The sequence below is a fragment of the Populus euphratica genome, unplaced genomic scaffold (assembly GCF_000495115.2).
Source record: "Populus euphratica unplaced genomic scaffold, PopEup_1.0 scaffold1893.1, whole genome shotgun sequence".
NCBI classification, from domain to species: Eukaryota; Viridiplantae; Streptophyta; class Magnoliopsida; order Malpighiales; family Salicaceae; genus Populus; species Populus euphratica.
In genome coordinates this window covers 15,366-25,846 of record NW_011501730.1, presented here as the reverse complement: position 1 = coordinate 25,846, position 10,481 = coordinate 15,366, and the positions used below count along the sequence as shown (strand labels likewise).

Below are 10,481 nucleotides of genomic sequence, written 5' to 3'. Positions count from 1 at the left end.
TTCCCTCTCTAGATGTTGATATTATCCAACTTCATATACCAACTTAGAGTAATGCCAGTCAAACTCTCATGGAAGAAATGCATCAACAATTTCTTGTCATGTACTTCTGTTATTTAACTGTTTTATACTTGTAGATTGGTCAATGGGAATTATATATCAATGTACTTTTTTTGTTAGATTCTCCTTGTTTTCTATTTGGATCAAATTTGAGTTTAGTTTTGTATCCTAATCTTTTTAGCTTTCAACTTAGTCTTAAAATCTTTGACATAATTGTGTAGCCTAACCATATCCTTTTTAACTCTAACTAACTCCACCTCAATATTCATAAACTAGGTCTTATCCTTTCAATCTTCTTTACCTTGACTACAACTCAGTTTGAGTTTTTATAACCAAAACCTTTTAGAGCTATGTGGTTTGATAATATTTGCAAGTGAACAAAATTACAACAAGTAGTAAAGTCTTTATGAAGAAAATAGTGTCGAACTTATAAGAACTAATAATACTATTCAATGTTGAAATTTATCAAATTAATTACTTTTAGAAATCATATTGAAATTTTATAAAATTAACCACCTAAATTAATCTAAGATGTTAGACAAAAGTAAATCAAAAGAAGTAGAGAATAAAACTTAAGTTGTAAAAATAATAAAAATAAATCTAGAGCTTTTGAGTTTACTTAATTAATCCTACTCAATTTATTATTTCTTGATATAAAATTCTAAATTTTCCTATTGATGATTAAAAGACAAGGTTTTTGAGTTTCGACAAGTAGAGTTATAAAATATGTTTAGGGAAGAGGACAAGAGGCAACGCGACACACACACATATAAAGGGAGGGAGGGACGGGGAGAGAGAGAGACGCTAACATTGTTTGCCATAGCGAGGTTTTAAAATGAACCCTTATTATTAGCATGTTTTCATATTTGATCCCTTCAAAGTTTTAAATCTCCAATCAAGTTAAAAAATTAAACTAAGCAATTAAAATCAAAATTAAACTAAGCAATTAAAATCATTCAATCGGGTCTCAAATAAGATTTTTAAATAAACTATTCAATTTCTTCACTTTTCCAAAAAGCCTTTAGATTTCAAACAAATTTGCATTGAGGTCAAATCAATTATAAAACTCAAAGTTTATCCAATTAAATCCCTTAATAAATTAATACCTCCCATATCTAGTCAAAATAACAATTTTAATCCTCAATCTTTTAATTCCTTCAATTATAAACAATTTTTATTCAATTACACATTAAAAATTCATTACCTATGAGATTTTGACCAGCCAACTTTAAAATATATATATATATATATTTTAATTTTTTTATGTTCTTAAAATTATTTCAACTATTCTGAAAATAAATTAACAGTAAAAATATATTATATTAGTTTTAAATTAGATGATCCAATTCTTGTAGTTTAATCAATTAGATTTATTTTTTCAGCTAAGATCTACCAAGCTAAGATCTACCAAAATCAGTATTTGAACTTCGTATGGATAGATTGATTAGAGCAAGAAGGAATATCTTCCACACTTGAATAATAAATATATCAAGATTTCAACAACAACAACAACAACAACAACAACTATAATAATAATAATAATAACAATAATAATAATAATAATAATACGATTTAGATACCTAATTACAGTTATAAGATTTAGGGATCAAAATGTATTTTAAAAGTCTAACGAATAATAACTATAATATGATTTAGATTCCTAATTACAGAGTCATAAGATTTAGGGATCAAAATGTATTTTAAAAGTCTAACGGGTCCTAGTTATGATTTGTCATTGTTTACTTTCAAAATTTAGAATATATATATAAACACACACATACAATGGTTCTGCATAACTAGCACCATGAAAGCAAGGGAATAATAAATGTTGATCCCTGTGTAGATAATAACATGTGATGTGTTGTAAGCTCTGATCTTTGATTCTTCTATAACCTGAACATGTAAATAAGTTTACATTTGACCCTGGGGAGAAAAAGCAAAAGATACTGCGGACCTCCTCATTGCCGAGATAGGTCCCTTGTATCCAGTATATTTGGAATTCAATTGTTTCTCTCAAGACATCTGCTGATCCAAACCACCAAAACACAGACCAGCTGGATGGCCCCAATTTTACAAGAATATGTAAACCAATATTTTATAAAAGGACCAGCTATCCTTCAATCACGAGACCATTTATAGAAACATGGAAATGATCAACTGTGAGGTAAATTCAGGGAGTGGGGGGAAATCAAGATGAAGGTAGAGAAGTAGGGTCAGAGAGAACCAAGGTAATCTTTTATCAAAGTTAAGATGGGATTGTCATAAGAAGCCTCCTCCAGTCCCTGGAATAGAATACCATCCATCCGGGCTTGAACTCCATTGGAAAATGCCGAGTCTTGTAGCAATTCTTTTAAGGTTCTTTCTGCACCAACCACCGAACTTCCTATGCCACTTAGGATCTCTGGTAGCGTAGGAGATGGTCTTGATAGTTCAACCAGCATTACCTACACAACGCAAGCTATAGAGTCAGGTTGGATCTTACTTAAGATACAAAAACATGCCCATTATCTATTAGTCACATATGATCTAATTTCTTACAATAAAAATAACCAAAGGAAAAGTAAAACAATTGCTAGTTGCACATTTCTTCTAGATAACAAGACCTCCTAGACCTTTACCAAAGACATTTTCATGACTAGCCTTGATAATATGTCCTAATAATCAATTGCTTGCTGTTTAAGAATCCATTTGAGAGACGAGTATTGCATTGTGCTGTGCTCTACTGATTGTATGTATAGTATTTTCTGAGATAGGGCTGTCAAGTAGATCTCATTTGTATTAAGCCGTGTCAGGTGGCCTAAAATTCATGACACTAGGCTGACAGCCAGAAGTTTTAGACATTATGGAAAATCTCATTGAGATCTTGTGGTAATCAATTTGAAACTAGTTTGTTCTCTTTCAATATGTGCTAACCAACACAGGGATCCATCCTAATAACAAAAGTAAAAATTCAGACTAACCTGTCTGTCCTGGGGTATATTGGCCTTCTGTTTTGCTATAGCAACAGCACGAGAAAACCCACCAATTGCATCCACTAAACCTCGCGAAGCTGCATCTTGACCTGTCCAGACTCTGCCTTGTGCAACCTCTTCCATCTTATCCACCTGGCAGCACATTTGTCATTTCTTTTTCATTCCTTTTAATTAGGCATTCTTCTTTGTATCTTTTTTCCTAGGAACTTTATTTCATCTAAACCAAACATTAAAATCAAACATACTGGCATTGATCTTGAAAATGCTGCCTTATCTCGAAATTGCTCATAAGCATTCTGAGCAGACTTGGCAAAAAGTTCTGCTTCATCTGGTCTGTAAAAACCAACAATAGTTTTCTTCAAATACCACAAAATGAAATGACAAGCCAGCAGGTAGTAGAGACAATTCTGTGAGCTTCTCCGGAAAAAAGAAGCCTTTGAGGTATCATATGCCAGCAAGGCATAAGGTTGAAAACAGCTGTTTAAACAACGCCTGTTATCTCAGAACTAGTCTTAACCAAGTTTCAGAGACATCCAATTGTGTTTTTAAAGGACTCATACCACAATTGTTATGACAAGGACACGAGCTCTCACCTTAAAGGTCGCTGATCTGCTGCAAGGAGCTCAGCATATTTACCCCTTGATATGATCTCCTTGTTGAAGCCAATTTTCTCATACAGTTTACCAAGACTAAACTTCCCTGCAAGGAACAATTTCAATGAACTAAGATTAACAGAAAGATCCAAAAGAATGCCCAATCTCAATGCTGAAGTTAAATTGACACACCCAGCTTAGATATATATAATTTTTTAACTTTAACACACTGCATAAGACATTAGTAAATATTCGACTGAAACCCAGAATGTATAAAGGAATGTGTGATTCAAACCAACCTCATCATTTTGCAAGGATAGCTTCTATATATATATATATATATATATAGAGAGAGAGAGAGAGAGAGAGAGAGAGAGAGAGAGAGAGAGAGAGAGAGAGAGAGAGAGAGAGAGAGAGAGAGAGAGAGAGAGAGAGAGAGAGAGAGAGAGAGAGAGAGAGCTCCAATTGACCTGTAACAACTCCAATTGACCCAGTTAAGGTCAAATTTTCTGCAACAATGGTATCTGCAGCCATTGCCATATAGTATCCTCCACTTGCTGCTACATCAGACATTGATGCAATCACAGGTTTTGATTCAGCCAGAAGTCTGATTTCCCTCCACATTCTGTACACAAAGAACATCAAATTAAGAAGTTTTCATTGTTGGTTTTCAAAAAAAATTTCCTTCTATCCTGAAGCAACAAAAGGACAGAACAAATCATTACATCCATAATATCTATCCACAGATGATTCATATTGGCTAAAATAATCAAGTTTCCCTGTATCTTGACATGCCTAACAACAAAAGATTCGCCTCAAATAGTCTACAGGAAAATTTCTCCGCTCTCCTAACAATGACACATGGCAATCCAATACCACGCAAGCTGATAGAAATGCATATAAGAATTTCTGATTGTGCTAAAACCATGCTTAGCTGCCACATTGGCATCTGAAGCGTCCCTCTTATGCTTATTCAGCTATATTCCAATACACAGCAGATAAACTAAACATATATGTTCCTTGTCTTTGTTCACATGTACCAGTCTTTACTGTTGACTGAAGGGATGCAAGTGTAAGACTCAATTTTCAGTGACATGAAGCCTAAACTAGTACTCAAAATCCAAACTTATGTACTGTTGGCTTTCACCATTAACATTTTCCTGAAGGGACAAAACGAGCACTTCAAAGGGAAAAGAAATAAAGAATCCCCTGCTAGCATGACTTCGTACGCTGACATCATGAAACGTTGTATGTAAGTTTCTTCCCACAAGATTAGCATCTAAACAAAAACCCTTCACCCAACCTGCAACATAAGCATCTCAACAACTCCTTGACCTGCTTTGTGAGGATTCTTTAAGATGTCTGTTACTAAAGTTTGCAGAGGATATCTTTACATGACTCCAGAAGATATTGTATTTGAGAATCGTACTAGTCTGGAGTTTCCGTACTGTTCCCCATCTCTTTCTTCATAAAATTTCTTCTTCAATAATCAAAAGAAGAGATACCAAAACAGTCTACAAGGATTTGTACATGCATCTAATGCTTAGAATATAACCAAAAGAAAATTAATCATACTTGCACCAGAAACATTTTTTATCATATCACTGAGAAAGCTTATGTGTAACTTTATAACTTCCTCGCGCTGAAGGTGACAAATATCAGCTTAGCACATATTGTACGTATAAAATAGCAATACTTACAAATCAGATGCGAGGGCATCACCTCCAGGGCTGTCAATTCGGATGATAGCAGCTTTATATTTTTTCGACTCTAGGAATTGGAAAAAAAAAAGGAAGGGAGAAAACAGCAGTCACTGTATAGAAAATTTTGTACAATTGAAAATGCTGATAACTAATCAGGAAAACTAACAGTACAGTATATTATCTACTTTTCTTCTTTTATTTTTATTTTAGCTGAAACTGTTGTGAATAATTACAGGTAAATATTGGTTTATTAGCAAATGCTTAGTAGACACAACTAACTGGTCTTGTAGCTTCAATGTCTGTGATTCTTCCTGCATACCTAAACATGCTAACTGCAAACATGATGGTTTCCTATGGAAAGTATAAGCATAGAACAGTTCATCCCCTGTAATGCTGATGCAAAACATGCAGATCTAACATCATTTCATCACATTATGTCTTAATCAAGGAAAGGTTGGGAAGTTGATGCAAATGTCTCTCCAAAAATATCCAAGATACCATGAAAAATGAGAACATCATGGCTGATTCTGAGAATTGCCCACAGAAGGAAAAAAGAGAGTAGCTGTTGTGTTAAAGAATATGGTCCAGCTATATAGCATAAATTTATTTATATTTTTATTATTTTGAAATATGAAGGTTACAATACCCTGGAATGCACATTGACAAGAAAAAAAGAAAAAAGAATTATGTATTGGATTATGGGCTTGTTGGGTTAGGTATACCTCTTGCCTGACGAATCTTCTCAATGAGCTGCTCCCCAATGATACCAGAACCGGATAAGCTCAATGGACTCTTCACACGACTGATGCTCCCAGAGGCTCTGATAATGGCTATTAGGTCTCTGCCTCCTGTTAAACCAAGAGTCCAGTTCCTAACCCGCGAGTATTTCCTGCAGTTACAAAGGAAACGGGGGCTCTTATATGAGTTTGGCAGGTACTTTCAACTTGCAAGAGATGACATCAGTAGGATTGATAGGAAGCCATGTGAGAGATCACTTTAAGAAGAAAAGAACATGGTAGTACTATTGAAGAGAAACAGCAGAGCTACAACGCGCACATGCTAAGAGATTTCTGAAATGGGAACTGCAAGTAACAATAGGTATCTAACAATCCAGAAAGAGAAGTTTCAAATGTAGAAGACTGCATACACCTGAACTATTTCACCGAGAAAATGCAAACATTTATATGACTATAAACTGCATCTTAAAAGAATATTTGCATGGTATAAATGGCACTACAGAACATGTAGTTCCTCAACTTTTATATGCATAAATCTTGTGAACTGTTCAAGCTTATGCAACAAAATGTTTTGACAAGAGTTTCCTTGAAATGTAAGGATCTATATCAGCCGGACAATAGAGTAAGGCTTTTTCCCCTGAATGTAAAATGAACAAAAAAAAATAGTAAAAGCTGAGCTAACATGACTTGAACCTACCCAAAGCTGGACCAATAATTTGATGTTAAAATCATATAAACTGTGATTGGAATAAGATGATTGTCTAGTTGATAGAATTTCACAGAAAGAGAAAAAAGGTAGACAATGTAATCCAGAAGAAGCATGTTTTGTGGAAGTTGTCGATAACAAGTTGATTACCTGTAATCAACCATTGGAAGAACTTTATCCTTTTGCACTCCAACTTTCTCTTTCAACATTGAGATAACCTGTGCATGATTCGTGTATTACTAAGACAGCATCAAAATCCTGTGCATGATTCATGTATTACAAAGACAGCATCAAAATTCTATCACATAAATATACCCACCTTGCAACATTTTTCTCACTAAATAAGTGTAGTAAGAAATTTAGAATGCCTTCGATGCCCTTCATTTTTATTTACTTAGAAGTTGTGTATAGTAAACATATTTCAAGAAGCAACCTCTGGTGTCATTCATAGAAACATGAATTAATGAACATTTATTAAGAATTTGGACTAGAATTCTTTGTTTTTTCAATTGTAGGCAAGACTACCCGGAAGTGTAGCACCAAAGAGCATCCAGAAATAGGGAGACCGAGTCCTGAGCAGGCTAACACAGAGATAATAAGCATGCTCATAAATGACTTGCATGCCGGTTGTGCGTTCGAGCAAATTTCTTTCCTGAGAGGGGTCAAATGTAACAAGAACATGCTCCTTTTCCTTTGGCGATCACAAACGAACTTTACTACTACTATGGACGAAAAGACAGAATCAGTAAAAGCTTCCCAGAAGAAACGGTTTGTCTCACCCTACCAAGTATATATGAATTTGCAGTGATGCAAAGATTTAGCAGGAACCGATTCTTTTGAATGTACTTGTCCCAAATTTGAGAAAACAGCAAAAAAAGGATGAAGTCTATACCTCGTCATCATAGTGCATGTTTGTTATCAAGCCCTCTTCTTTCAGCCTTTCTACCTTATAGACACCTTCATTAATGAAGTTCTTCATATCTTCAATTTTCTTTCCTGATACAAAGTTTGCAGAAGCCCATAAATTTATAGTTAGAACCATAAAATTGAGCCCAAAGTTTGGAACCAAGGCTTAGTACTGTATATTTGAATTAATACAACAAGTCTAACCCGAAGATTAGGGGGGAAAAAAAAGAAAAAACCTTTTGTCGAAGAAACTTTATCCAGCCAATTCCCATAGATGTTATCAAGAATTGCAGTCAGCATCTCACAATTTTCTTTAGACATACTTTTTCGAGTAAGTTGATCCCCGGCACTTTTATATTTACCAATCCGTTGTACGTCTGGTTGAATTCCTACCTTCTCAAAAACACCTGCAAAAGAAGAGTATAAATTTAGAACCAAAGACATTGATTGTACAAATGGCAAAAAAATAAAATCACATAATGGAAAAAAATTTAAAAGTACTTCTCCACATATAATTATCACAGGGTTAATAACATTGTTGGTCCCTTTACTTTTCACATTTTCATCCAGTCCCTCTCAATTCACTTACCATCATTCAGTGCTGTTCCTGTTCATTGCCATTGAAAATGGAAGCACAATATGGAAGAACTCTACTATGCAAAAGTGTATTATTTAATATTTTTTTGTTTATTTATTTATTTATTTCCAATTTCACAACAAAGTAAATTAAGTTGACAAAGAGAAATTAAGTTGACAAACCAGCAAGAAAAGCTGCTTGAACAGTGAAACCATAAAAAGAAAAATAAGCAGCGGGTGGGAGATAAAGGTCGTCACAGGCAGAGGCAAGATAATACTCTTTCTCCCTACAAGCAGGGAGGTAGGCAACAACGAATTTCCCTACAAATATAACAAAAAGGGTGTGTTAATTGGAATGTATATTTAAAAGGGATTTAGGAAGCAGTTGAGAAATGAAATGACCTGATTTCTTGAAATTGAAAATGTGTCTTCGGATTTCCTCAACTTTAGCCCACCCACAATTCAACCCATCTATATGGAGATAAATACCCGAAATCCGAGGATCATAAGCTGCTTTTATAAAATTCTCACAAATTTGAGGTAATGACAATCCTGAAGAGAAACGGCTCTTTAGCTGATCAGATATCTGTAACCACAACCAACAAGCATAAGAAAGCAATAAGCATTCCTCGTCGCTTATAGTAAACCAAATTAATACCTGGCCCCGTAATTTCATTGTCAAAACACTTCCTTTGCGAACGCGTTCCCAAGGGAAAGCAATAAGCATTTTAAGCTTAACAAGAAAACGATTCCAAGCTCCAATTTCCTGGAAATCAAAGTCTCCACTGGGATAATCCTCATCGCTTTTCTTAACATGAAAAGATTCCTCCTTCTCTTCTTCTTGTTCGGTTTTGGAATCATCAGAATCAAAAGCGCGGACAGAGAAGGTTCTGCAGCGAAATGACGAGGAACGGGAGAGGAAAGAGGAGGATAGAGTGGCTTTTCGGAAGAGAGCGAGAGAGGAGGAGAGATTAGGAGGTTTTTTGGAGAGAATTGAAGCGCGGAGGAGTGTGGTGGCACGGTGGTGGAGGATTGGAGCTGTAGCGAAGTGAAAGGGAGGAGGAGGAAGCGGAGGAGAAGAGTGTAGTAGTAGTAGTAATTTTGACATTCCTTTTTGTTTTTCCTCTCTGACTTCTTAATTTCTTACGGATTGATTGACCACCGCCTCCTCCTTTTGCTTCTTCTTGCTTATATAATATAAAACGAAGGAAAAGGATGACAAGGTGATGTTTCGTCCACGTAGAAACGCTTTAGCGCATGACGTGTCATGGGTGTGCGATTACGTGTTGTTCAAGTCACTTGGAAACATCATCAACATTTTTGTATTTCTTCCTCCTCGTAATGGATTATAAATCAAACAACGTTAAATTGATAAGTTAGTATATTGTGAGAAATAACAGAATAAAAATGAAAAATCAATAGCTAGTTAACTATATATATATATATAGTTAGCAGTACACATTACACTAACTATGAATAATAATTTATAGTATTTAGATAGTTATTTTTCTATAAATATGTTAAGAGATAAAGGTTAATTTAAAAAATTTAAATTCATAAATAGTGGTTTAATGGCTTTTAAAGATGGAAGCATAGCTATTGTTGAAAGTAATGAAAATGTTGAAATTCATGATTTCTCTATTTTTTATAATATTTTGTTTGTGAATGACCTTAAAGCCAATCTACTAAGCATAAGCCAATTTTATGATAATAATCATAGTATATAGTTTTTTAAGGAGAATGAAATGTTTACAATTGTGTTAGTAAGTGGATCATGAAAAGGTACTAGAACTTTGAACAATTCTTATAGAATTTTTACTTTTACTATCTTGGGATGTGATAAGGCAACATTGGATGATCTTAATCTTTGGTATCAATATCTTAGTTATATCAATTTTAGAGATTTGTCAAAATTTTCTAAAAAAGAGGTTGTACGAGGACTACCAAATATACAAACAATCAAGATAATAGTGTGTGGAACATGTCAAAAAAAATTTATTAAAACTTAACATAAAAAGACAACTGATATTTTGACATCAAGACCACATGAATTATTGCACTTAAATCTAATAAGTCCAACTCAAATCAATAGTATTGGTGAAAAGAAGTATATCACAATCATCAGAAATGATTATTCAAGATATTTACGTTATACTATTAAGAGATAAATCTGAATCTTTTAATTTTGCAGAGAAATTGTTCAATAGTTTGCAAACAGAAAATGATCTATC

At 34.2% G+C, this 10,481-nt stretch overlaps 1 protein-coding gene across 1 annotated transcript; it reads right to left on the bottom strand.

Annotated features, from left to right (window-relative positions):
• Positions 1–1,737: 1,737 nt before the first annotated feature.
• Positions 1,738–9,454, bottom strand: SPPA (signal peptide peptidase). Its single transcript, XM_011016268.1, has 13 exons — positions 8,909–9,454; positions 8,653–8,836; positions 8,434–8,571; positions 7,911–8,081; positions 7,661–7,764; positions 6,919–6,986; positions 6,048–6,214; positions 5,323–5,392; positions 4,093–4,247; positions 3,623–3,728; positions 3,275–3,362; positions 3,018–3,161; positions 1,738–2,501 (listed from the first exon to the last, which is right to left on the bottom strand). The coding sequence occupies exons 1-13, from the start codon at positions 9,356–9,358 to the stop codon at positions 2,271–2,273; spliced, it is 2,076 nt and encodes a 691-aa protein (XP_011014570.1). The 5' UTR covers positions 9,359–9,454; the 3' UTR covers positions 1,738–2,270.
• Positions 9,455–10,481: the final 1,027 nt, after the last annotated feature.

Coding starts and splice junctions, on each gene's coding strand:
- SPPA (XM_011016268.1), bottom strand. CDS start 9,358: ATGTCAAAATTACTACTACTACTACACTCTTCTCCTCCGCTTCCTCCT. Junction 6,215..6,918: donor CTTCCAATGGTTGATTACAG/GTAATCAACTTG, acceptor TTGTAACTGCAG/GAAATACTCGCGGGTTAGGA. Junction 4,248..5,322: donor GATGCCCTCGCATCTGATTT/GTAAGTATTGCT, acceptor CTTTGTGTACAG/AATGTGGAGGGAAATCAGAC.